Source organism: Balearica regulorum, chromosome 3, assembly GCF_011004875.1.
Source record: "Balearica regulorum gibbericeps isolate bBalReg1 chromosome 3, bBalReg1.pri, whole genome shotgun sequence".
Taxonomy (NCBI): domain Eukaryota; kingdom Metazoa; phylum Chordata; class Aves; order Gruiformes; family Gruidae; genus Balearica; species Balearica regulorum.
The window spans coordinates 62,334,838-62,361,660 of NC_046186.1; the positions used below are offsets into that span (position 1 = coordinate 62,334,838).

General features: G+C 43.8%; 2 protein-coding genes across 5 annotated transcripts; both read right to left on the bottom strand.

Moving 5' to 3' along the window:
• Positions 1-4,542: 4,542 nt before the first annotated feature.
• Positions 4,543-25,669, bottom strand: LOC104640482 (pantetheine hydrolase VNN2-like). 3 transcript variants are annotated; one of them, XM_075748139.1, is made up of 8 exons: positions 25,552-25,669; positions 10,369-10,600; positions 10,134-10,264; positions 8,854-9,046; positions 8,025-8,316; positions 6,676-7,046; positions 6,345-6,515; positions 4,543-5,044 (listed from the first exon to the last, which is right to left on the bottom strand). In XM_075748139.1, exons 2-8 carry the CDS (start codon positions 10,579-10,581, stop codon positions 4,925-4,927), a joined length of 1,491 nt encoding a protein of 496 aa, XP_075604254.1. In that variant the 5' UTR covers positions 10,582-10,600; positions 25,552-25,669; the 3' UTR covers positions 4,543-4,924. The 3 variants fall into 3 exon arrangements, with proteins under 3 accessions (XP_075604254.1, XP_075604255.1, XP_075604256.1); XM_075748140.1 differs by lacking the exon at positions 25,552-25,669 and adding an exon at positions 12,739-12,873; XM_075748141.1 differs by lacking the exon at positions 25,552-25,669 and adding an exon at positions 11,860-12,363 and having other exon boundaries at positions 10,369-10,485.
• Positions 14,538-25,692, bottom strand: LOC104640481 (pantetheinase). 2 transcript variants are annotated; one of them, XM_010308843.2, is made up of 8 exons: positions 25,552-25,692; positions 23,208-23,439; positions 22,973-23,103; positions 20,540-20,732; positions 18,780-19,071; positions 17,240-17,613; positions 15,291-15,461; positions 14,538-15,031 (listed from the first exon to the last, which is right to left on the bottom strand). In XM_010308843.2, the coding sequence occupies exons 2-8, from the start codon at positions 23,418-23,420 to the stop codon at positions 14,930-14,932; spliced, it is 1,476 nt and encodes a 491-aa protein (XP_010307145.2). In that variant the 5' UTR covers positions 23,421-23,439; positions 25,552-25,692; the 3' UTR covers positions 14,538-14,929. The 2 variants fall into 2 exon arrangements, with proteins under 2 accessions (XP_010307145.2, XP_075604257.1); XM_075748142.1 differs by having other exon boundaries at positions 23,208-23,449; positions 25,552-25,688.
• Positions 25,693-26,823: the final 1,131 nt, after the last annotated feature.

Consider the following 26,823-nt stretch of genomic DNA (forward strand, 5'->3'; position numbering starts at 1 on the left):
TGCTGACAGGACTTGTGACCCCGTGGGGGACCCACGCTGGAGCAGTTTGCTCCTGAAGGTCTGCACCCCGTGGGAGAGAGCCATACTGGAGCAGTTCGTGAAGGACTGTAGCCCGTGAGAGGGACTCCATGTTGGAGCAGGGGAATGATGAGAGAAGTCCTCCCACTGAGGATGAAGAAGCGGCAGAAACAATGTGTGATGAACTGACCGTAACCCCCATTCCCCGTCCCCCTGTGCCGCTGGGGGGGTGGAAGTTGAAGCCGGGAGTGAAGTTGAGCCTGGGAAGATGGGAGGGGTGGGGGGAGGTGTTTTAAGATTTGATTTTATTTCTCATTCCTCTACTCTGTTTTCCTTGGTAATAAATTAGATGAATTTCCTCTCTCGGTTCAGTCTGTTTTGCTTGTGACGATAATTAGTGAGTGATCTCTCCCTGTCCTTATCTCGACCCATAAGCTTTTTGTTACACTTTTTCTCCCGTCTAGTGAATGAGGGGAGTGATAGAGCGGCTCTGGTGGGCACCTGGCCCCCAGGCAGGGTCAACCCACCACAAGACCTTATAACAATTGCTGCTGTCTTTATTGACATGTGCAAGTTATTTCTCTTTTTTGGCTTTCCTGCCCTGATGGTTGGTGGTGGCATTGTAAACACTGTCTGGATGAGGTGGGGTTATAATTTGGTTTTTGGTTAATTAGAAATTTATAAATTCTTCAGTTCAAACTCAGGACATGGTCATTCTGTCTACAACTCACTATATCTGCACTGATTCTGTGTACCTATGAACAGTGTCCATACTGCCAGTAATTCATCTATGATAACACAAGTTGTACATAAACATTTACTATTGTATTACTGGGTCTAATAGTTGCACAATCTCTGACTGCACCTCACTGTTCACATCATTTAATGGATAACTTGAGGTTATAATGACGAAAATATGCATACAAGGACATGGCTGTAGTGTCCTGCTCTCTTTAAGAAAAAACAGATTACTGAGATACTCTATTTTTGCTCGAGGTCTGCTTGCTTTAATTCAATACATACAATAAAGTATATTAGATTTTACTCAGAGTTGAAGTTTACCTAAATTTGTTACCAGTCTTACTTAAGTAAGTTAGCCGTAAGGTTTGGATTACAGTTGTTTTAATGCAGTATTTTTCTACATTCATCTGATGCCTTGCATCAATAAAATCTATTAAGGACTTGTTTTTCTTTCCATGTGATCAGAGACACCATGGACAGGTGGGTCTTGTTTGCTTTGGCCAGCATCAAGGTATAAGGAAGAAATACTGACGTGTGAAGAGCAGGCTTTTCCAGCTCAGAAAAGGATGGGGTTCATTAGGATACCATCTGGAGTAGCTTTTGAGGTGGGGGCATTGACATGAATTACATATAAATTAATTTGATTCTTCTCCTCTGGCATATCTGTCCCAGACTCAGTAAACATTCCTGTTCTTTCAGAAACTCAAATTCTGTCCCATGAGGAAAATGTGGGAGAGGCCTTTCCCTCCCCCCCCCCAAAAACAAACTAACATTCTCTCTTTTCTAACTACCACCTAGCACGTAGGAAAGTAAGTGCATAGCCAGTTAACTTTCCATGAATTCAACAGAAACTCTTCTAAGTGAATCAGTCACTATCTCTCTGCTTCTGTATTCTAAATGTTTCTGTAATTTGCATCATTTGAAATTGTCATATGTTAAAAAACCCCTTACATTTCCTAAAAGTGAACTTCATCTAGTCACTGTGATCTCTGAGTTCCTCAGCCAAAGATCTGGTTGGTTTTTGCACTCCTCCCAAGGAACCCTTACCCAAAAGCAGGGTTCATGGTTCTTGCACATTAAAATGATGGAGCTATTCTGAGATTGCTGCAACAGTCCATCCAAATTCATCCTCTGCTTGGTTAAATTCTTGCTTTATCATCAGAAATGAGAAAAGGATTAATAAACTCCCAGTGGTCCATCGTATGGCACCTTTGTTACCCTCTCAGGGAGAGGAAACCTGGGCAGCAAATCCTGAAAACTACAGACCAAGCATTCTTCAAATTTGGTTTTAGTGTAAGTTTCAAATAGTCCTGGACTTCTACATCCCTAATGGATGAGGTTCGAGAGTACTGTCCTGATGTCCTATAAGCTGCTTAATTAGTAATATCAATTATATCTTGCCCATTTCCAACTCTGACAGCCTAAGGCAGCCAGCTTTGCATGTGTCTGGGAAGTACTCCACACTTCAGAAATGCCAGCAAGCGATATGTGAGAGATTTTTATGTTCAATTATCACAGCCTGAATAGTGACAAGGGAGGACGTGGCGTAAACTCTACCCTTGAATAAAGAGAAAACATTTATTTTAAAATCTAGTTACCTCCCCAGGAGCCCTATCTCCTTAACACTAACTTGGGAGCTTGAATAAACTCTTATTGAATTTTTTGGTACAGATAGTTTAGGAAAGTTTAATCTGATATATAAAGATAAACCTAGTAATAATATACTGAATGTCTGCAATTCTGTTCAGTCTATGTCTCCCGACTGTATTCCTCTTCAGCTTCAGAAAGATTTTTATAAATCCCACATCCATTTGGAGTGCATGAAATACTTGGGATACCAGCAACCTGCAAAGTATTTGTTTGTTTCAAGTGCCACTGATGCATCTGTGAGGCATTTCTTTCTAAAATGTCCCCAGATTCTTCTCTTTTGTGGATTAGCATGTAAAGCTATTGATGCCAACAAGTCAAAGAAGATTTTAATCAAGCGATTTGACTGTGACAACAAAAACAAAAGTCAAATTGTGTTCACATGCCACTCCAGCAGCAGTTACTGGTTTTTTTCTTTTTTTTTTTTTTTTTAACTTCCACATGAACAATTCTAGGCCAAGTGATAAAAGCATATTTCACCTGAGGCACAGCCAAGTGGAGACCGAGCTGAGCGGCAGGGTGTGTGAGGAGGAGGTGCAGCGCTGGCTCCACACACAAGCTTGCAGCGCCCGTATGGTCAGAGGGCTGCGGGGGGCAGCGGCTGTCCCCCCCAGCGGGGCTCCTTCTGTCTTCCAGCCCTACCCTGCTGGAGCCGTGGCCTGAGCTATCTCAGGGAGCAACCATGACTGGAACAGAAAGGTAGCAGAGGTACCTCCTCTGGGGTAGAGAGGCAGAAAGCAAAATTCAGGGGCAGCAGGGAGAATCATGTTTTCAAGTTAAAAACCTTTTTAGGATCTTTTTCAGTACTGGGGTTTACATGTCAGAGCAGCTCTTGCCTTTCTTGGAGTGTTTCCTTGACCTCTCCAGGGGCAGACGGCTGAGTGAGCAGCACTGAGGATGGACGGGATGCACCACCGTGGGGACCGTGCCCAGGGAAAGCTCCTGGCTGCTCTGCTGCAGGGACACTTCCCACTCTGTGCCTGACTGTGCCGACCCCGGTGCAAACCAACAGACCTGCGTGGTCAACGGGATGACTTTGCAGACCATCATAACCAGCATGCGCAGTCTCATTTGCCTTTCCCAAAATGTTGCTTCTCACATGCGAGACAAGGGGCTCCTGGAGTGTATCAGACTGGCTCGGGGAGTGCGGATCAGCTCCCATGCTTCACCATGGCTGTCTGCAGTTCTGGACCCCATACCCATAACACACCCAACAGTCACATGAGACTGATACTGCCATGGGTCAGTCATAATCTCTCTTGACCAAAACTTCCTCTGTGTGATGAAAGACTAGTTTGGCTTACAACCACAAGTCAGGTGTGAAAAGGGTGAGGTGCTGGACAAGCCACCAGCAAGCATGACCTCGAGACCCTGCCTGTCTTGAATAACTGCTCCTAAGCGGTACAGTCCCTCCCTTGAGTATGAGCTCAGCTGTTTTAATTCCAGGATGAAACAAGTCCTGGAAGGTACCTCCAAACTTGTGGGCTGAGAAGCAGCAGCACATGGGATAACAGAAATCATGTGATTTCAGCAACTCCTAGATAACATACATTGGTGTTCATGGGGTGGGAAGCCACAGAGTGCTTCTTATGTACTGCATTTAGGGCAGCTCAGTGCTAAGCATGGTGCAGGCTGTGTGCCAGTGATGTGAAGGGCAGGAGATGCAAAAGGCTATGGGGTAAGCATTGAGGCAAGGACCGCTCCAAGGCATATGTGGCGCAAATGAGGCCCATTTGCTGCAGAAAATGATACACACACACACACACACACCAGGCCCAGGACTGCCAAGTTTCACATGCTATTGCCAGAAGTCCCAAATAATGCCCATTTCTCACACTACATGATAAAATCCGTTTCAGGTACTAATATATTACCCTTTTCCTATGTTTTCACAGTTTTGAAGAAATTTTCCAAATACCTAGGCGAATGTGCTGGTATACTGTGTTTATATGTAATCTGGTTTTCCCTTCAATGTACAGTGTCTCGGTCAGAACGGGGCCAAGGCCCATTAAGCGTTAGGAACACCCTATTGATTGGTGTGTAAGGCTGAGGAACATGGATACTTAGTGCTTATACAGTCTGAAAAACAGCAAGGGGGAAAAGGGACAGAAAGGTGCAAAAGGGACAGAAAGGCTCCCGTTGCAAAGATTTGTTCTGCAGCAAATTGGCAAACCACATTTCACACATTTAGTATCAGTTTTCTTTCTAGTGTTATCCTGGCAATCTATGTGGTATCTCTGGAAAAAAAAATAAATTCTGTTTTAAAATTTCACGACACAGCGTTCATACTAAAAAATAGTTCCACTGGCTCAAGCACTATTAAAATATACAGCATTGATATAGGTACACAACAGAGCGATCACATTGCTTTCTTCTAAAGAAACTCAACTGCTGCTGCTGCTGAGAAAGGCTACAGAACAGGAATGATCCAGGATCACTGCCACGGCTTATGAGGAGGTGGATCTCTGTAGGAAATTCCCCTCCTGTCTACGGTGCGTGTAACAGCTAAGGAGGTACATTACGGAGAGGTTCGCAGAGGATTCGGCAGGTCCTTTTCATAAAGCCGTCCAAAAAGCGTCACTGTTAAGAGGGGTTTTGATGTGCCATGCTTACTTTTCAAACGTCCATCACGTAGCACCTAGTTGAAAAGAGAAAGAATGACACTAATATTCCACTAATAGAGTAGCAGTACTGCATGGTACAGAAAGGATAGGCCTTAGAGACTGGACATTTTGATGCAGCACTTTTAAAAGACAATCATGAGAAAGAAAGAAACCACAATTCACTCTGGCTCTGCCATTGCCTTCCTACATTTCTTTGGACCTGAAGGTCTTTAAAACTTCCTTCAGCTCCATCTGTGGAAAAAAAAAAAGATCATTTTCTCTGCTTCATAAGAAGGTGAGAATGACAATAACTAATTTTTTAGGTTCTCATTAGTTACTCATACATGGCAATGCAGGTTATATACATATCTAGGACAGTAATTTTAAATCTTTTTTTGATTTGTAGACCCCAAAACAATTTCCAGATGGAAACAGAGAATTTCAGGCTACTGGCCATATGTTTGTTTTCTTAGTTACTTTTTACAGATCAATTTGAAATCACTGTTGTTCATAGACTGTGAACACGTGCACTTTTTAAGAGCCTCTGTGACAAACGATAAGCATGCATTTGATAAGAAAATATAGAATATTTTTTTACATTAGACCATGATCATATTTTAGCATACCAAATCAATCTGTTGATGTGTATGTTTTTACAGAAGTGCCTTTCAAAACAAATAGGCAGGGTGAGCAATGTTTTTCCATTCTCTACCTTTTAAAAAATCACCCTTGTTTCCCCTAAAACTCTTCAAGTCATTTTCGCTGTCTTCGTTGCCTCTTGTAAGCTGTTAAATACCTCTTCCAAATCAATTATGATTTCATCTAGCCTCTTACATAAACCTAGTCTATGAATGAAAACATGTTTTGGCAAAAATATATGATGAAGTCTCAAATAAAAAAATAAACCCTACAAACCCCTCAAAAATACCTTTCAATATTTTGAACTGCATAGGATCTCTACTCTTATCCATGATACTCATTAGTAATTTTTCTTGCTTGGACAATTTCTCAGAGTATTTGATTTATTTGTCTCCTAAAATGCTCATCAACAGAAACCTGTAGAAAATACCTCCTTGGAAGTTGCTATTTATAGATTTGTGACCTGAAGTGGGAAGGCATATTTGCTAAAGAGAACACTGAAGAGATTCTCAGCATTAGCATTTATACATTCTCATCAGTAAGGATGAATTCAATCCATCCTTTTAAATGTCCTCTTGAGTTATGGTCTGCAGAACCAAAGAAAGTGGTTCTTGGAAGGGACTTTGCTGCCATATTGATTTCCAGCACCACAGCCTGGAAAATCTTGCATAAAATGGCTCCAGGGTGCCCCATTACCTCAAACTCCCCAGGGGCCAGCTGCACCCCGCTGTACAAGACTTCTGGAAAGACGTAGTTGGTACCAAAGGTGCCACTGAGGGAGAACATCTCAAACTTGGTCTGAGCCGTTTCCGCCGGCTGCCCACATGTGTTCAGGTCTGTGGTCTGGCACTTGAGCAGCGTGCATATCTGCGGGGAGGACAAAAGCAAAATACTGCTAAGCTTTCGACAATCCAGAGCTGGATTTGATAACAAGAAAAGTTCTCATGATGCCGAATTGGACAAGGGTTTTGGGTTGGTTAGGATGTAGGCATATAGAACCCGCACTCACCCCCATGAAACCAATTACCTGCCAATGGTATTTTATGAGAGAACCGTGAAGCCCATCAAATGCACCCAGGACATAAACTTCATCTTTGCTCTTGTTTGGCATCCGATAGACCAAATGACAGCAGAGGTCTCCTTGGCAAACCGTGTAATTTCCAGCTTCGTGCCTGAGTTCACTGAAAGTGAATATATCCCGCCGGACAGCTCCTGAGAAAGTGTCTTTTTCTGGAAATTTCTTGATGCTTGTGGCATACAAGCTCCAGTTGACAGCAGGCGGGTAGGTGGGGGAAAGACGGGGGCGTGCGCTCAGCTCGGCTAGCAGGAGACGTCCCTCCTCTGTCCTGCTGTCGTAATGGTAGGCGGCGGGTCCCTCCGGCGTGAACAGCCCGCTGCCTGCAAGGACACCCACCAGCCCTCGTCAGCCAGCCCCCCGGAGCACGGCATGGTAGGGGCCACCCCGGCGGGCTTTGTCGGTGATGCTAGTTTCAGTCAACTTGTTACAGAGAATTTTGGGAGAATTTTGAAGCACAGAACCACTAAAGTACCCATCATAGTATAAAAACCTGACCTAAACTTCACAGATGTTGTACTTCACTGGATCTTGAATCTGAGCCTTAAATGCCAATTTTACACATGACCATCCCCCTTTTTTTAAGAACTTAGGTTATTTTAAACATAAATCAGAGCTCTAAGAGTGGCGTATTTGCCAAAGAAGGAAATCATGTGGGTAATTGCGTTTCACGGGAGGAAACCCAGGGCTGTGGCCTGAACTCAGTTTAGTCTATTTATGGCAGGCAAAAATGTTCCTTTGTGGCTTTGGCTTTGGCTTCAGGAGAGAGTTACAGATGCAGCTACAGCAACGTTTTCTCAGATTATAGAAAAAAAAATGGCAGTAAATATCTATTCAGATCAAACCAAAACATAAATATCTCTAATTCTTCAGGAGCCACAAAAACCTGAAAATGTTTTATTCCATATCCAAGAGGAATCCTCCTTTTAGTTTTAGGTTATTAAGTTTGTTTAAAACATTTTTTCTCCATTTAACTATTGATTGAATTTTAAACAAAACCCGCTGCTGCTAAATGAGAGGCTGAAAATTTAAGTGAAAATTTGTTCTATTTTTGAAATAAAATTTCACCTTTAAATGATCAAAATTTAATGTCTTGGATTACTAATTTTACCTCTCCCAGAACATTCAACATTTTCTTGCCTGAAGCTGTTTACTACGTTCAATGCAACATCAAGAATATTTTTAGTCCGATTGAAACACTGTTTTCCACACACGTCTCTATTTGTAAAGCATTTCTGCCTGCTTCTGAATCTGGAACTCTGAAGACAATTTCCCTTGTCCCATATGTAACTAAAACTTACCTGTCATTGCCAAGCTGATGTAGTGAGTATTTGCTGAAAGCAAATTGACACCCATGCCCATAGCCCAGGCAGAGTGAAACTCAATTGCAGTCAGAAAGGGCAGGACGTTCATCCAAGCTGTGGGGAAGAGCACGGTGTCCACCTGCAACTCGCTCACCAGGACCACGGCAGGCTCACGGAAAAGGATGTCGAAGCATGTGAAAATGCCAAACTTCCCAAAGGGGGTCTCAAAGGTGACGGCTTCTGGCTCTTTAGGGTAATTAAACTGATTTTCTCTTCTAAACAAGTTGTACTGCAGGTGAAGAAAATGGCATATTAAAAACTAAAAATAAGGCAAGATTATGAACAGCTACTTTTGCATCTGAGATAGGCTTTAAGGCAAAGCTGGGGGTTGAGATACCTGAGCCGGCCGGCACAGTGTGTTTGCATCCATCCAGCTGACCCTCTCCCCCTGCAAAACGGCGTGGCTGCGCCCCAGCTGCCCCCTGGAAGCAATGCCTAGCTGTCTGGCTTAGCTAAAACTGTGCCGAGGACCAGCTAACATTTACTGAGTATGGAAAAATCTCACTGCTTCTTTCCCGTTTAGTATCATAAATGTAGCCCTTAGGTGTTTGGTATCCAGCATGCGCTCTGCAGCTGTGGTGCTCCTGGAAATAATGCCTGATCCATCAAGCACTTGCCTACTTTCCTTCTGTCCATAAGATCCTTGCACCAGATCATCCTGGACTGGTTGTCACTCTACAACTGTGTAAAGTTATTGTATAAACCAGCTGAAATTGGTACCATAGAGGTGAAAAATATACTGATAAACAATGACAGGAGTCATTACCTTGTGGTAACGAGCCACCAGTTTCCCCTCCAAGTCAAAGACGACGTCGGTGTTGTACTGATAGCGACCATCACTGGGGCAGCCGGGATCACTGGAGTTACACGACTTCTTGTCCCCAATGTTTGCGACCACATAGATGGAGTTATTCCTGGCCATGCAGCTGAGTCGTTCCTGCACTGGTGCTGGAGCAAATCTAATCCAATTTTTTGGTGAAATAAAAAAAAAAAACCAAACCAGAAAATTTTACAAGTTTAAGTTCAGATGTGGAAAAAATGCATTCAAATTTATTATTCCACTAACTGTGTATCCCCTGGTGCAGAAAAAGGGATAGATCAAATCATAGTTTCTGTTCAATTTCTCCTCTGTTCATAGGATCATTTTGATCTGCCAGTCTCTTTAGTTTTAAAAAGTGGTCTCCTTGTGTTCTTTTTTCCTGTACCCTTAACAGTGTTATTTTCTGTGAGGATATATTTCCAAGCTAACACACATAAAAAGATATAGGCAGCTGCAGAAAACAGAGGATAGAATAAATCTATATGCTGTCATAAACTTAAAATAACTTAAAAATTTTTCAGGCAGATCTAAGCCTTGGTTTAAAAACACCATTTTAGCCTTCTTTAAGACTCTTCACTTTGTTTAAGGCAGATGCCCATAAACCTTTAGTAAAAAGTGGCCATAGCATTTACAGAGCTGAGGACTCCTGAAATCTAGCTTCATAAAGCCTCAGAAGAGAATAATAGAAAAGCTTAACTTAGAAATGAACCTGGTCCTCTTGGTGTCCCCTGCTGACCCACATTCAGAGCAGCTCTGTGTAACACAGCAGACCATGCAAGCCAATGGGTTTCTAAAAGGCACTTCTTTCAGAATATTTTGTGCAATTTGATTTAGAAATCACCCAGCCACATGAGCTGAGGACTGAATCACCTTGTCTAATCTATGCATCTGACATGATAATAAACTAGCTTATACTTACATGAGATTTTCACAATTGATCTGTAGTGATAAAGTTTTACATGTTTTAAAAATAATGATTTTGCCTAAAATTTCCTCATTTTCCTCCTTTTGCAATTTTTAAAAGTGAGACTGTCTCAATGCTTTTTACCTTGCATATTCCCATTACCATTTAATTAAGAGTTCTTTTTGATGCATCTCATTTCTATTGTACGTGGTATTTTTAATAGCTTAAAAAAATTAGCAGTTCTCAGGCATTTATTCGTAGCATCTCACGACTCCAGGAGACGCTAGTTTGAAAGCACATAAATCACGGCAGAAGAAATCACCTTGTGGGATCGGTGCAGGGAATCCAGTCCACTGCCGGATCAGGGATATCCTCCAGGTAGGGGTAGATGGTTTCTCTTGTGAAACGCCAGCCGTAAATGCCGTCTTCGGGAGTCACAATGATGTGGGCGCCCTGACACAACAGGCTCCGTTAAGAATTCACTCATCAACAGCTAACCGGGAGGGTCAGCTGGTGCAGAAAACACTAATTAGCAACGCTCACAACACATCTAGTACCTGCTGGGCGGCTTCCTTGATGGCCCCTTCCAAGATATCCATGTTTTTGTTCATCAGGGCCAAAGCATCGTCAGGAGAAACAGGCTCGTCAGTGGCATCTGGCAGGATGACTGCATGCTCGTAGACGGCTGCAATGAAGGTGTCGGAGGCAAGGGCCTGAAGGGCTGCAAGGGCAAACACCGCAGCGTGCAGGAGAGGCCGGGCAGGGAGCATGGCTGGTGCCTCGCAGCTCCTGGATTGGGCATGGGGAATATAAACCAGATAGAAAGAGGAGGAGTAAAGACTAATAAGTTTGCTTTGGAAATTATCTTCTATTGAGTAATCTGGGAAGGTACAGTAGAGTTCTGCCAACTATCAGGACATTTATTTATAGTGAGAAGTCAAAGAAACATTTCTAGGAATTGAATCTTGTTTCCAATTTGAAATGCTGCAAATAAAACATGATCAAAAGGCTAAAAGAGCATGCCAGAAGCCATGCTGATCTACAAGACTCTTCATGGAAGGAGCATTTACACACTCTGTTCATACATCCCTCTCCAGACTTCCAAACCCATCTCGGGGCAAGCCCAGGCTCCCCTGGTTAGCGCACACTACTCCACATAACCTTAATGCTCGTGGCTGCCATCGGTTGCAAATTCAGCCAGGGCTGAAGGCAGACCACCCGCGTGCAGTACAGCCCTCATGCTTCACAGTGTAGCCAATTCATCTACCCTTATGAGACACGTGGTCCTGCCATGCCTCTTGCCTTTGGCCAATGGGCTTATTATAGTTGTAGCAGGTGCCCTGAGAGCGTCCTCCCTCCCGGGCTCACACTGCAAAATAAACTAACCCTTGAACTGTGCTGATCTCTCTGCTAACACACTTGCTCGTTTCGTGAGAAAGAATTAAACAACACAGATTTTTTTTTTATTGTTTTTGTTGTAAGAAGCAATTTTTGCACAATAAGCAATTTGAAATTGCTCATACAAAACGATTTTTTTTCTTCTGGAAAGCAATTTTTGCATAGCATTTTGGAAATAGCATATTACTACTATAGTTTCAGGTGCTTCATTAAAAACCCCCTTTGTTAGAACCTGTGGTACGTCTATGAAGGTAAAGAAACACAACCTGGCCAATCATATTTCCTGCTCTGTAAGAAACCAAGGAATATGTTCTTTATCCTGACAATATCTTCCTCTTCACTATGTAATTTCACCCAGAAATCTTATTTTTGCCCATCAGCATCAACGCTTACTGAGGAGAAGCTGGCACTTCAGTGTAATCTGACAAGACCAGCAAAAAACACTGGAACAGGCTTCCTGGAGAGGTGGCCAATGCCCCAAGCCTGTCAGTGTTTAAGAGGCATTTGGACAATGCCCTTAATGCCATGCTTTAACTTTTGGTCAGCCCTGAAGCAGTCAGGCAGTTGGACTAGATGACTGTTGTAGGCATCTTCGAATTGAAACAGTCTCTTCTATTCTATTCTATTCTATATGTCTTGAAAAAGACCACGTTGTGCTTGTAGGCGGCTGCGACGTAGCTGTTGAGGGCACAGGCCTCCAGAGCAGACAGCACCAAAAGTACGGCAGAGGCACGAGCTTTAGGAAGCCCCATGTCTGGAGCCTGGAAGTCGCCCAAGAGGAAGATGGGGCAAACAAAGCCAAGGGGCTTTAAAAAGGAAAGTCTTGCACAAAACCTGGGAATTCCCCAGAGTGGCAGAAAACCGACACCACAACATGCAATCACCCTGCCCGGAAAGTCTCACATCATCAAAGGCAAGAGAGCCGCCAGCATTGAGCAATTCTGCCTTATACCCCTGACAGAGAAGTCACCACTGTGCTGCAGCTGAAGAAACATGTCGCTCGCCAGATGTACAAATGATTCAGGCGTGGCGTTGCTGTAGAAACTCAGTTCAAGGCAAGCCCAGGTCAGAGCAGGAAAACAAGCCAGAGTTTGGGAAATGTCAGCAAAGACCAGCTCGGACACATTCCTGCCCAAACTGGAGGGCACGGGGTGCAGGCAGGGCTGCAGGAAGCAGGTGGCCGGCCCCCAGCTCGATGCTGCAGCATGGGCGCTACCTGTGCCACCCCACCTCAGCACAGCACCGGCTCAGAGTTGTGTGGCTTTTGGGGGCTGCTCCGCATCGCAGGGGGCTGCCAGGCAGGCTTTTTGTCTGAGCAAACCCTTCAGCACATCACTCAGTAACTGAGCTCTGAAGATCTCATGTCCCCGAAGGTCTCTGTTGTTAAGCACTGTGAATGGAAGCCACAATTTCTAAATTTTGCCTATTACAGCCTGCCTTCTTATGTCTATATCACCTCATCAGAAATCTTGAAGCTAAAGCTGCACATTCCCCAAAATCCCTTGTATCTGGTTACCCAAGGTTCTTACCTTCTCTGGTTCTTACTCAGCTGTCAGGTAATGGAATGCTTTTTTGCCACTCTTCCCTGGAAGAGGTGTTTATTGTTATCCGTGGATACAGGCAGCCTTGTCTTTTATACAGACTGAGTCGGTATGTGCATTATGGGTAGACTTGCATAGGATTACTTTCTGTATGCTTGACTCATTTAACACAACACATTTCACAATGATAAATGTTACGCAATTTTTGCAGGAAAAATAATTTAGTGCTATGATGGCTTATGCCAGTCTTCTATAGGAAAATATTCAACATACAAACATACCTAAACCAAACCACAATGGCTTTGAACCAAATCCTGAATTCAAGATACTCACCAGATTCAGGGTTGGGATCATATGCTACTTGCAGACACATTCCCTCAGCCAGAGGACTGGTATCAGCAGTGAACAGACCCGAAGGAGGTGACTCTGAGCTCCTGGACCAGCCACGCGCTCTCACTGAATCCCTTCTACATTGCAAGATGAGACCTTCTTGCGTGCCATAGCCTCCTGCAAATCCAGATCCTTTCCCTGGGAGAGAGTTGCGGTATGACCCACAGGTTCCCGAGGCACAAGTACAGTCTCTGCACTGAGTCTGTACCCATGGGAAGAGGATCCCATGGGATAATCCCTTGCCAGACTGGGATCAGTCTGTGCCAGACAGTAGCTGACTCCAACAGTGAACAAGGTTTTAAGAGAGTATGGCTCTGGCAGCGTTGAGATTTCGTGAGTATCTTGTCTGGGGCTTTTGATAAACATGTCACATGTTAGACATGACACTATGTTATGTCACATGTGAGTATCTATTTACATTTGAAAACAGAAGAGGTCATATGGCGCACAGCAGCGATAATCAGCGCTGGGGTTTGGATACTATTAGCACTCCCAACTTCTCACCAGCTCTGTAACAGAAGTACATGGGACTGAGGACCTTGAGAGCACCATGCTGAGACCAGGAATGGTCCCCACATGCCAGTATGGGGAAAAGGAAGGAGAAATTAGACTAATAGGGGTCTCTGACCACTCTTAAAGACACAGCCACAGACCGTACACATCTTTGTACACTGATGCGTTGAAGGAAGGTCACTAGGGTCCAGCAGCAGCAACAAAGCACGGGTCGCTGGGGGAGAAGAGGAAGCAAAGATGTGCCTTCTCACCAGCCGTGCCTTCTCACCAGCAGCAGCTGGTCTTCAGTAAAAATCTAACCCCCTCTAATCCATACAGTAAATGAATTTGCAGGGCAGCACCACCCAGCATTATCATGAAGGAGCAAAGGACAAAGCTTATTTCACATATGTTGGTGATGATTGATACACAACCAGAAAGAAATAGAGAAGATGGGAGAGAGGAGCAGCTATATGATACCAGATCACCTGGTGACCTCTTTACTGGATGCAAAGAGTTCCAGCACTGAATAACATCCAGCGGAGAAGCTACTGTTCAGAACGGGCAAGCAGAATATTTTGAGGTTTCAATTCCCAATTTTGGTTCAACAGAGGTTTCAAAGAAATTATGATTCCTGTTGCATTCTGACCAAGCAGCGTGGCAGGTTTTGTTTCAGGGTTGCGTCTTTGACTGGAGTTCTTGCTCAGTCTCATGATGCACTATTCTGTGCTGCCGTGTGCCACATGACATGCACCGATGGCATAAAAGCAACAAAACCAAAGCAACACAAATAGGGAAAAAAATGTATAAGTGGGGTAAAAGAGCAGACTTGCATAGGTCAGCATAAGTCATCATATATCAGGGACAAAGCATTATTGAGCTTTTTTGTATGGAGCTGCCACAAATCACATCTTTCACTGTTTTATTTACTGGTCACATAATAATTGCAATTATAAAATATGCAATGCTATTTTAATAAGATTGTATTCACTGGCTCACAATATAGATTTTCTGAGGGCTAGAAAAATAAAAATCCAGAAAACAGAAAGAGAAACACAACTGCTGTTTTTCACTAATAAAAGATTAGTAATCTTATGATATAGAAATAGACACTTCTCAATAATATTGCTGCATTGTTACTAAACAAAGCACATTGATAAGAAGTTCGTGCAACTGGAAATAAGACACATAATGGGGATTGTTGTAGTAGAGGATGCTCTATCTCATTTAGACATGAGATTAATAGTGTACAGCTTCATTTATTGTTCCATCATGGGAAGGCTGGTGGTTGTGGGTCTTATTTCAGATGATCCTTTTCATACCATCGTCCAAAAAGAGTCACAGTGACGACTGGTTTTGTTGGTTTTGTCTTACTTATCAAGCGCCCATCTTTTAATACCTGATTGAAAAACGTAAGAGAAGGACATAATTAGAGGAGTACCCATATGAACATGCTAAGAGCTCAGAAAGATGTGACAAAACAGGAAGAAGGTACGTCAGACTATATCTCTTACTGAAACTAGTGTCTTCATTAAAAGGTATTTAATAGATCTGATGATTCACTATGAGCAAGGTCACTTTGGCTGTGCTGAGACAATTTATGCCATGACTACCCTGCAGAGAACCTAGCATGACACAGCTCCAGGGTGCCCCATTACCTCAAACTCCCCGGGGGCCAGCTGCACCCCACTGTACAAGACTTCTGGAAAGACATAGTTGGTACCAAAGGTGCCGCTAAGGGAGAACATCTCAAACTTGGTCTGAGCCGTCTCCACCGGCTGCCCGCACGTGTTCAGGTCTGTGGTCTGGCACTTGAGCAGCGTGCATATCTGCAGGGAGGAGAAGACAATAATATATTTAGCTAGACAGAAGCAGTCTGGTAGGAAAGCGTTGTGTCATCAAAGCTAGTGTGTGTCAGAGCAGGTGACCGTCACAGGATCTCTTTCATAATCTTTAAGCAACTCCTTTTTAGTTGTAGCTTGCTTTTTTCAACCCTTGATCTCACTGGGGGTATTCCAGAGCTGCACTGCCTTAGTAGGTAGGAATAACCTTACTTTCTGGTGTAAGTGATGCCAGAGCACCTTATTTCATCCCTGAAGGTCAATCCTGTCACTGCCACTAATCCTTACAATTTCCAGTTCTCTCATTTGAAGATTCCCTTCTCACATGTCTCAGTACGATGAGTTTGTGAATGGAAATTTTAGACAAATCAAACAGTTCTCCTCATGGGTACATTGTGCAACTGTATGTACTCTTACTGGTATTTGTGCATGTTGCTAATGACAATTCATTAGATGGTCTGTTAGTCCATGGAAAAAATGAACTTGATGTTCTCCATCCAACTCCTGGTGAATGTATGTCAAGGCTAGAAAGTCAGCACTCTCTGTTACAGTTTTGTGTTAGCAGTTGTAGCACATAAAGGAAAGTAGGGATGGCAATGTTTTGTCCTTAAAGTTAATTCTCCAGGTTACAGCTGATGAACAGTTATGGACACCACGAAGAAATATGAAACAGGGCTAGCACTCCTGTGTGAAATAGGGCTAGCACTCCTGTGAAACTTCAAAGGATGTTGGCGGTTTTTGCTGACAGGTGAGGGAGGAGTTTGTCTATTTGTGTCAGATATTGGGGATAGAAGAAGCACATTTGCAAACATCAGAAGTATTATTCATGAGCAAATATGGTTTCCTGTTGAAATGCAAATAAGCAGAAAGAAAGAATCTAATTCTCTTAGTATGTTCTGAGGAAATGGAAAAAATACTGAGGGGAAAAAGGAAGAGTAGAAATTCCTGTCTTCTCTAGAAAATGGTACTGGTAGAGACCATCTCATAGTTTCCACTGAAATAAATTTTCCAAGCGAGCTCACCAAGAACTGAATTTATTCAAGCTACCTTCTTAAATGTATTACATGAGCTATTTGCTGGCTAAGACCTCCCCCGCATATCCTGAAGTCCGTACCAGCTGATATGCAACGGCTGTGTTGACAGACAGAAGTAACTAACTAAAAACCCAATAATCTGCAGGCACAATAACTTAATTATGAAGGCAAAGGTTTTCTAATATGGCCTTAAGCAAATTCAACCAGGATGTAACTCACTGTCTTCCCAAACTTTGATTAAAAGAGAGGAAGAGTGGACGTTTCCAGTAAAAGTCATATGTCATTTCAGTAAACTTCATTATTATGATTTGAGTAAGGACAAAAAATTAACATCTTGGTGAGACTAAATTATCAGAGCATCTCATAAAAATAAATATGATGAACTGTTTTTTTAACAGCAACTGTTTGATGAAGATTACAGAGGAGATTCAGAACAGTTACTGCAGATAATCACAAAAGAAGACCTAAATTCAGCTAATATTGCATGGCTAAAAAACTAGTGAGCACACTCTGGGAACTTAAAAGAGGTTAGAGACCTCTCCACTACAGATGTTGGATTCAAAGGCAAGCAGGCTTGGATGTTCTACCAACTACTTCCTATTGCTAACAAATAAGACACCAGGACTCCAGCATACAAGAAAGCCATTGTCTTTTTTTCCCCCACAGAGCTGAAGGTTTCTCCCTGTAAAGAAGCTTCCTAAAATAAGTACTCCACCTCCAACGAATCATTACCTGCAGGTAGTATTGTCCTTCAACAACATGAAGCCCATCAAAAGCACCTAGCACATAAACTTCTTCTTCTTGTTTTCCTGCCATCTTGTAGCTCAAGTGACAGCAGAGGTCCTTCTGGCAAACAGTGAGATTCCCCTCAGGCTTAGTGAGGTCAGTGAAATTGAACCAGTCGTAGAAGATGAGTCCTCTGAATTCATGGTTATTCGGTGAGAATCTTTCGACACTCAAAGCATATGAGCTCCAGTTGACAGCAGGTGGGGAGGCAGGAGAAAGGCGAGGGTGTGAATCTAGTTCAGCAACGAGGAGGTGACCATCCTCAGTTTTCATATTGTAGTAGTATGTTCTGGCTCCATCCGGTGCATAAATACCACTCCCTGAGGAGAGCACAATAGTCAGTCCAAAAAGAATAAAAAATTTCATATTATCCTTTTAATTGTCCCTACTGCTAGCTTATCTGCTATTTTATAAATATTACAGAAATTTTAGTCTCACCAAAGGTGATTGTTAGCAACTTGGTACATAGAGCTCATGCTTTGGCAAAGAATAGCATTTATTTCCCTGTGTGAGGTCTGTTCCATGTAGCCAAAGGCAGAGGGTGCTATGTTATGGTTGTATTTATGGCCTCCCCAGTTCTCTTTTCTCCTGTATGCAACAGAGTTGCTTAAGAATTCCTTTATTTTTGGCTAATTGATGTAAAAGGACCATCTACCAATTCAAACCATCCAAAACACAACACCAAGTATCACAGGCCTCTCCTGGTGAACAGAAAAGGAGATAGCAGCTGTCCAGCCCCATTTACACTGTCTGAGGACCTCTCCCCACGTGGGGAATTCACACTTGACTAGTGCCAAGTGACAGAGGGAAATCAAAGAAAATCTGTTATACCCATCACTGCCAAGAGCCACATAAAATGGACAACAAGCAGTTGAGTAGCCCCAAGCCAATACTGTGGTTTAACAGCTCAGTGAAGATCCTGGTCTAACTATAAGATATTCATCTCTGCCATAAGCTAAGCTCTAAAAAGTCAGTGCCACACTCTTTAAAAAAAATGCAGGCTTCTTAGCAACATTACTGCAACAGGTCTGAAAATTTCTTTTTAACACTTTTTCCATAACTGTGTTAAATACAGCTACAAATAAGTCTTTCATTTGGCCAGAGTAAATGGAGCCATGCATTGGGTTTACAAGTGTATTTATCATTTGGCATTCGGTTGCAGACTTACTGGTGGAGAGGATAAGAACTTAAGTTTCAAAAGTTTCTGCTCAGATAGAAGGGGCAGTAACTTACTTCTTGTTTACAAGCATTAAAAGAAAGAAAGGAAAATCCTAAGAAGCCAGGGAGAAGAAAAGAAAACACTGCAAGTTTTTCTGCTCTTTGTATAGCACCAGTAGGGACAGGGGTTGTCAGGTTTCAAATTCAGTGATTAGGCTCTTAACCTTCCAAATAAATACATTCCATTCCTCTGCAAAATCACCCTGCAGAACAGGGAATAACGATTCATGGCTATAAAGATTTTTCAGACAGAGTGAGAATTAATTACCTGTCATAGACATGCTGGTGTGGTGTGTATTGGCAGCTAGGAAGTTGACACCCATGCCCATAGCCCAGGCAGAGTGAAACTCAATTGCAGTCAGAAAGGGCAGGACGTTCATCCAAGCTGTGGGGAAGAGCACGGTGTCCACCTGCAACTCGCTCACCAGGACCACGGCAGGCTCACGGAAAAGGATGTCGAAGCATGTGAAAATGCCAAACTTCCCAAAGGGGGTCTCAAAGGTGACAGCTTCTGGCTCTTTAGGGTAATTAAACTGAGTTTCTGACATAAAGAGATTATACTGTAGGGGAAGGAAAAAAGATAAACCAGTTAAAAAAACTTACTGCAATATCATGGAAATATCCCTAGAATTTTTCAAAATTACAAGAGAAATTTTTTAACCTGTATTTGAAGCCTTCACATGTAGGAAGTAAGGCTAAAAGTGCATGATCCCCATAGTGCCCAAAAGGTGGATATAGGGAGACCCATACTGCCCTGGTGTCTAGCTAGGAACGCGACCATCTGCAGGTCTGTTGGTGTCAGCCAAATGCAACTCCCATAAAAATAATCTCTCCAGTCACCCCACCTAGCTTATAATTCTGGTGACCTGAAAGACACACAGAAGAGAAATAATAATGAAGAGGATCATGGAGCATCTGGTGCCAAGAGACAGGATTGGCGACCTTGGTGTGGAGATGCACAGAAGACCTGGAAGCACACAGCACCAGCAGGAAGTGTGAGACTGAAGGGAGGCTGCAGAGCAGAGCAGAAGACAAAGGCAGTGGTGACGAGGGAAAGGCAGATGACCTCAGCCAACAGAAAAATCCAAGTTTGCGACATTCTCAGCTTTTCAACATTTTCATTCTTCCCTCACATTCACGTTTACTAAAAGTGTCCTTTAATCTCCAGGTGGCCAGGACAATAAACACATGTCACCGAGCCAAAAAGTAGGTTCAAGTTTACTGAACCTGTAACTTGGCACCTGGGCCATGCCAGACTGACGCACAGGGGACCAGCCTCCATGGTATCAGCGTCCACCTCACCCAGTTTGCTCACAAACAAATGTCTCAATGTAATCTCTGAAGAGCTACGTGACATACTGGGCCCAAAGTGCATTTAAATAAACAACCAAATTAATTCTAGCCACATCAACATGCTATCCAGCACACAATCCCCAAACAACTTTGATGAACCTTGCAGGTAGGCACATAAAACTGAAAGAAGATACTTTCATTGGGTACAAATATTTCAATGCCCTCATTTCTTTTTACACCCAGCATGGGTTTGTCCAGGTAATTATACAAATTATGCAAAAACTGTGCACAAACATCATCAGAAAAAAAAAATCAATAGGAAAGGGCCTGTGTTCCTTAAACCAGACTATCCATGTAAGATGAGATGCAGATGAACATTTTAAAATCCTGGAACATGAAGGGTTAGTCTGGTGAAAAGCTGGCATTGAAAAATAAAGCTGCCCAAGCAGCAGAGTTTCCAGTAATGGGGAATTAATGAAGTGAGGAAGTCAACCAAAAACATACGCTGCTAAATTGGACCTGAGGAATCATTTTTTATTCTAGTCTGTTTTGAGAAACATGACAGCAAATGCAAATTTGGAGTCAACACTTTACAGCAACAGAAATATTCTTTTAAATTATAAACAGAAGCAAAAACATGCCAAGGGAAAATGACTGGTATTTAATTCTCTTGCCGAATGGACAAATTTTGGAACTTGTGAAAAAGTAACTCCTGACTTTCCAAGGCCACTTTACCTTGTGGTAACGAGCCACCAGTTTCCCCTCCGAGTCAAAGACGACGTCGGTGTTGTACTGATAGCGACCATCGCTGGGGCAGCCGGGATCGCTGGAGTTACACGACTTCTTGTCCCCAATGTTTGCAACCACATAGATGGAGTTATTCCTGGCCATGCAGCTGAGTCGTTCCTGCACTGGTGCTGGAGTAAATCTAATGTGTTTTAGCCAAAAAAAAAAAAAAAAAAATAGAAAGAACTAACAAAATCTGCGCTGTCAGTGGTGTCCATTACCAGGCCCCGAGGGCACATCAGCAGCGCCTGCAATTTTGCAGGTCCTGGAGCCCTCCCGTCGGTGTCTGGAGGGACATGCCGGCCCTGGGCTGCCTGCCAGAGCCCCTCGGCACCCAGAACATGCTCTGCTGCAAGCGGGCAACCCTGCGGCTGGGAAAGGCCAGGAGGAGAATCGCTGGGCAGAGGAAGAGACTAACTTGGTGTCACACAGGAGAATACCTTAGCGTCTGGCATAGCGGCACTGAGGACTATAGCTCTGGGCCCTCGACACACCAAGCAGAGTCAAACTGTGGAATAGTGGAGCTGATGTGGTCAAGGCAATTATCTTCTCCCATGGACGGGAGCACACAGTCCTCTAGCCATGGCATGAACAGCAGTGGGATATTCCTTTCAAGATGCGACAGCCCATGTGCCATAAACTGGCAGCACCTGTAGGCCAGAAGAGAGCAGACGTTGCCCTCTGTAAGGTGGCAATGCACATGGCTGTCCTGGCTTTGGCTGGGATAGAGTTAATTTTCTTTCTAGTAGCCAGCATAGTGCTGTGTTTTGGATTTAGGATGAGAATAATGTTGGTAACACACTGATGTTTTTAGTTGTTGCCAGGTAGGTGCAATGTCTACACTAAGTCAAGGGCTTTTCAGCTCCCCATGCCCTGCCAGGTGCAGGAGAAGCAGGGAGAGCACAGCCAGGACAGCTGACCGAGGCTGGCCAAAGGGATATTCCCAACCACAGAATGTCACGCTCCAGATAGAACTGGAGAAGCTGGCCAGGAGGTGGGATCGCGGCTTGGAAACAGACTGGGCACTGGGGGTGAGAGGGGTGTTCCGCATGTGTTGAGCAATTGCATTTGCGCATCACTTGTTTTATTATTCTTATTTATTATCTTCTTCCTCTTCCTTTGTTATCTTCTTAAACTGTCTTTATCTCAACCCATGAGGTTTTTTTTTCCGTTCTCTTCCCCACCCCCTTGTGAGGAGGGGTGAGCAAGCAGCTGTGCAGTGCTCGGTTACCAGCCGGGGTTAAACCACGACAAATGGCTTTGGCATACAGGAGGACCATCATGCAAGATGCATAGGTAGCACCAAGGGATAGGGCATGCCAGACTGATAGCAGGCGTTATATTCCCACAAGGTGCTAATGAAAAACCTGATTTGGGGCAGTGAAGGGACACACTGATCACGTTCACAAAAACTGTGTGGAGAACTGGAATAAAGACCCGCCACCCCACAGCCCACACTCATTGAAAGACTCGTACATTTTAGCTACTTATGTCTCAGTAAAAAGTTGCACATCCTGCACTTCTCCCCATTGTGAATCTTCCTCTCAGGACAATTGAGGAATTACATCCTCACAGATGTAATATTATGGTCTAAGCACCTCATCATCGAGCAGGTGCAGAAAGCCATGGTGAAAAAGGCAGACCACAGCTGTAGTTCCATGGCTGAGCATGTACACATGGTGTATGGAACTGAAGTCCAGCACTCGGCTACAGGTTATCACAGTCCTGCTGGAACATGATCCGTGAATGACAGGTCATGTTCTACAGCACAGAGTCTCTAGCAATTCAGACTTTATCTTAATTGTGAAAAACTAAGATTAGAACTTTCTGGGTTTGTATCACTGAAATGTTTGGACTTTGACTACTGATCTCATCTCCTCTGTTATTAGCTGCTCAGAAACTAGTTCTTTGTTGTCCACAAAAATGTGTGCTTTTATTTGAACATGGCATTTATAAAAAATCCAAACAAACCAACAAAACAAATGAAAACTAGTGTGAAAAATTTTCAGTCAGCTCTATTCAAAATACTGTGACAAAACTGAAAGCAGAATGAGAAGCAGCATGTTTTGGCATCAAAGCTTTTTCAAATGTGAAAAAAAGAAGTTTCCTCTGCATTGAGCAACCCAAGTTCTGTATATTGTTTGAATGTCTCTTTAAAGTGTCCAATTCAAAAAACATATTTTTTAAACAGGGCTCCCTAGACATTTAGTCACACGGACATGCTGTATATGTTATCATTTAACTTACCTTACATATGCAACTTGAAGTGAAACTTACCCTTATGTCAAAACCGTTAGCAGTTCTCAGGCATTTATTCGTAGCATCTCATGACTCCAGGAGACGCTAGTTTGAAAGCACATAAATCACGGCAGAAGAAATCACCTTGTGGGATCGGTGCAGGGAATCCAGTCCACTGCCGGATCAGGGATATCCTCCAGGTAGGGGTAGATGGTTTCTCTTGTGAAACGCCAGCCGTAAATGCCGTCTTCGGGAGTCACAATGATGTGGGCGCCCTGACACAACAGGCTCCGTTAAGAATTCACTCATCAACAGCTAACCGGGAGGGTCAGCAGGTGCAGAAAACACTAATTAGCAACGCTCACAACACATCTAGTACCTGCTGGGCGGCTTCCTTGATGGCCCCTTCCAAGATATCCATGTTTTTGTTCATCAGGGCCAAAGCATCGTCAGGAGAAACAGGCTCGTCAGTGGCATCTGGCAGGATGACTGCGTGCTCGTAGATGGCTGCAATGAAGGTGTCGGAGGCAAGGGCCTGAAGGGCTGCAAGGGCAAACACCGCAGCGTGCAGGAGAGGCTGGGCAGGGAGCATGGCTGGTGCCTCGCAGCTCCTGGAACGAACTGAGTCATGAATAAATGGTGCAAAAGGAGCTTGCACAGAAAAGAAAAGAGGGATAAAGTTTAACTTTGAAAGAGGGAGGAAGTGCTGGTCTGTTAAAGCATTACCTTGGAATCAAGTGTTGCTAGTAACATGTGGAAAATTACAGCAGTACACAGTAAAGATGTCGCAACTCAATGAGACTAAAAGATTGAGCAATGCCAAGAGTAATTGTGGCAGTAAAAAAATAAGTTATTAAACACATGGCTAGAAATAACGGTCCAATTTTTGTTGTTATACTTTTTTCTGTCATTGATTACAACAGTTTTGCTGTGTATGTTGGCTCAACTCTGATACCTGGGTGAAAAGTGGATGTGTCACCCTTCTGTGAAGTATGAGTGGCAAAACTGAGGGTCTTAAAAACTGTTTGCTTTATTCTAGTGTCTTCATATTCCCCAGTTCCTGTGCTAGGTACCGTTATGTGCAGCTTGCTTCCCAGAGTTGCTTTAAACCAAAGTTATTACATAGCATCTCACTATACTTAGATATAATACACTTAACGTGCCAGCAATAGAACTGTCCCTTGCTTTTATCCCAATGGCTCTCCCATTTGCTTCTGTCTAGCTGTACATCACTTTCCAACAGCTTTCCACCAGAAAATTTGCGTCTAGAGAGAATGTTTTCCTCTGAAATCAGGCAGGTAAGCCACCAGCCAGACCATTAACTGAGTGCCTCATTGCCTGGCTGCCACTTGCCTGAAGCAGAAGGGCAGGCTAGTTCACCAGGTGCATCTTTCCTGTCCCCAGGAATATGCTGTGTATTAAGAATACTTATTTTTTAATCTTTTCCTTCAATTCAGTTCAAATGCACTTTTCCTTATTACATCTTTTTTTTTTTTTTCTTTCTAATAGTTGCAGTGTTCTCATTTGGAAAAGGTTTTCTGAATAGTGGGAAGTAGAACAGCCTGCCTGCCTCCAGCTACCACAGAATTCATTGTAGAGTTGTCTCTACAATATGTCTACAGAGATGTTGTGGGTGAATGCAAGCACCCTGCAAGAGTAGCGCTGACTGAGGGTTTCAAGCATTAGGAACATCGATTTGGATCTGGTAATATTCACCTCTACTAGATCTCATTGCGGCCTTCCAGTACCTGAAGGGGCCTACAGGAAAGATGGTGAGGGACTGTTTATCAGGGAGTGTAGTGACAGGACAAGGGGTAATGGGTTCAAGCTGGAGGAGGGTCGATTTAGATTAGATGTTAGAAAGAAATTCTTTACTGTTAGAGTGGTGAGGCACTGGAACAGGCTGCCCAGAGAGGTTGTGGCTGCCCCATCCCTGGAAGTGTTCAAGGCCAGGTTGGATGGGGCTTTGGGCAACCTGGTCTAGTGGAGGGTGTCCCTGCCCACGGCAGGGGGGTTGGAACTAGATGATCTTTGAGGTCCCTTCCAACCCAAACCATTCTATGATTCTATGATACAGCATGCTCATTCAGAAGCCTTAAATATGAGCCTTTAAAAGGCTGCAATAGAGATTTCAGTGATAATTGAAGTAATGTAGCTTGGAAGCCTTCCCTCCCCACCCCCACCCATTTTTCTTATCATATGAAACATGGCTTGAATCACATTAACCACAGTCAGACCTGAGTTGGAAGGAGGAAGCAGTAAACACTCCCTTGTTTAGCAACAGCTAGGAAAACAGCCCAGAAAAGTGACTACCCTGGCAGGGCTGAGCAGGAAAAGTTTCAAGTGCAGGGGCCGGGGCAGTGCCCTGCAAAGTTCACCTCATGCTGCCAGGACAGGGGGGTGTCTGTAGTGCAGTGGGATGGAGGCATCCCTGCCTGCCTCTGTACCAGCAGGCACCGCCGCCTGCTGCCTGCAGAGATGGGCAGCTCCCCCAGGAGCAAGGAACTAACTCCCATTAAACAAACCAACCCCCTGAATAAAACTTAGCGAAACTACAGCGTCCAGGCTACACATGGCTGTGGGAAACGTAAGAGGAAATTTATCCTAGAGCTCCCTCTACTTTTCACGCCGCCATCTTCCCAGCCCACTCTCCTCACCCCTCTACTGCACTCTTCCCTGTCTCCCCGCTACTGCGTGAGGACGGCGGTTATCTGAGGACTTACTTTTGTGAAACAGGATGCGATTTGATGCTAAATCAGCTTAGCTGTGGAAGTACTCCATCTTCACATTGTGCTCCTGCTCCTTTCCTTGTGCTCAGAGAGACTGTGTGGAAGACTACTCCTTATTCCACGGGTTAATCTTGCTGTGGAGAAGCCTGTGCGAAGGGTCACGCCTGCGACCATGCAATCACTGCAAAGCAGCAAGGACATATGGGCAGCGGTGAGGAAATCAGAAGCCACTCATTTTTAGCAACACCACATGGGTATTTTCTTCAGCTGTAACAGGATACCATGTCCTAGGGCGCAGATATAAATGTAGAAATGCAGTACTGTCATGGTTTAGCCCCAGCCAGCAGCTGAGCACCACACAGCCACTCACTCACTTCCCCCCCCGCCCAGTGGGATGGGGAGGAGAATGGGAAGGAAAAGGCAAGACCTGGTGGGTTGGTGTAAGGACGGTTTACTAGTATAGCAAAGGGAGAAGGGAAAACAAAACAAAACAAAACAGTACTTAACAGACTATACAAAACTGGTGATACCCAATGCAGTTTCTCACCCAAGGGCCATAAAACTCAGACCGCACGCTCAGACCTGTCCTGAAACCAGACCGTCCCCGAGCCACGTGTCCTGGAGCTGCTGCTGCCCCTCCCCAACTAGCCCCCCTTTTATACTGATCATGACATCACGTGGTATGGAATACCTCCTTTGGCTAGTTTGGGTCACCTGTCCCATCTGTGTCCCCCCCCAACTCCTTGTGCACCCCCAGCCGTCCCACTGGCAAGGCGGTGCGAGAGGCAGAAAAGGCCTTGGCTCTGTGTGAGCACTGCTCAACAACAACAGGTCCATGGAACAAACACATCTCTGCATTATCAACACTGTTTCCAGCACAAATCCAAAGCATAGCCCCGTGCTAGCTACTGTGAAGAAAATGAACCCTCTCAGCTGAAACCAGGACATTATCCACCCCTTATTCCATACTATTTACATCATGCTCAGGTCCCACAAAATTCAATGCATCCTCATTGACCACTACCACTTTTCTCATCCCTTAATATAATATAATATAATATAATATAATATAATATACTGATATAATTCCCTTAGTCTGTGGACTACCCTTTCAAAATGTCAATAAATGTCCACAAAATGTCCATTGCTGAAACCAGGACAAGTACTTTTTCTTCACAAACAAGTAGAGTGTTTTCCATTACTTCTATTATATAAATTGTAGAGGGTTACACTTTAATACATCTAGAGACTAAAATCTTATTTTTA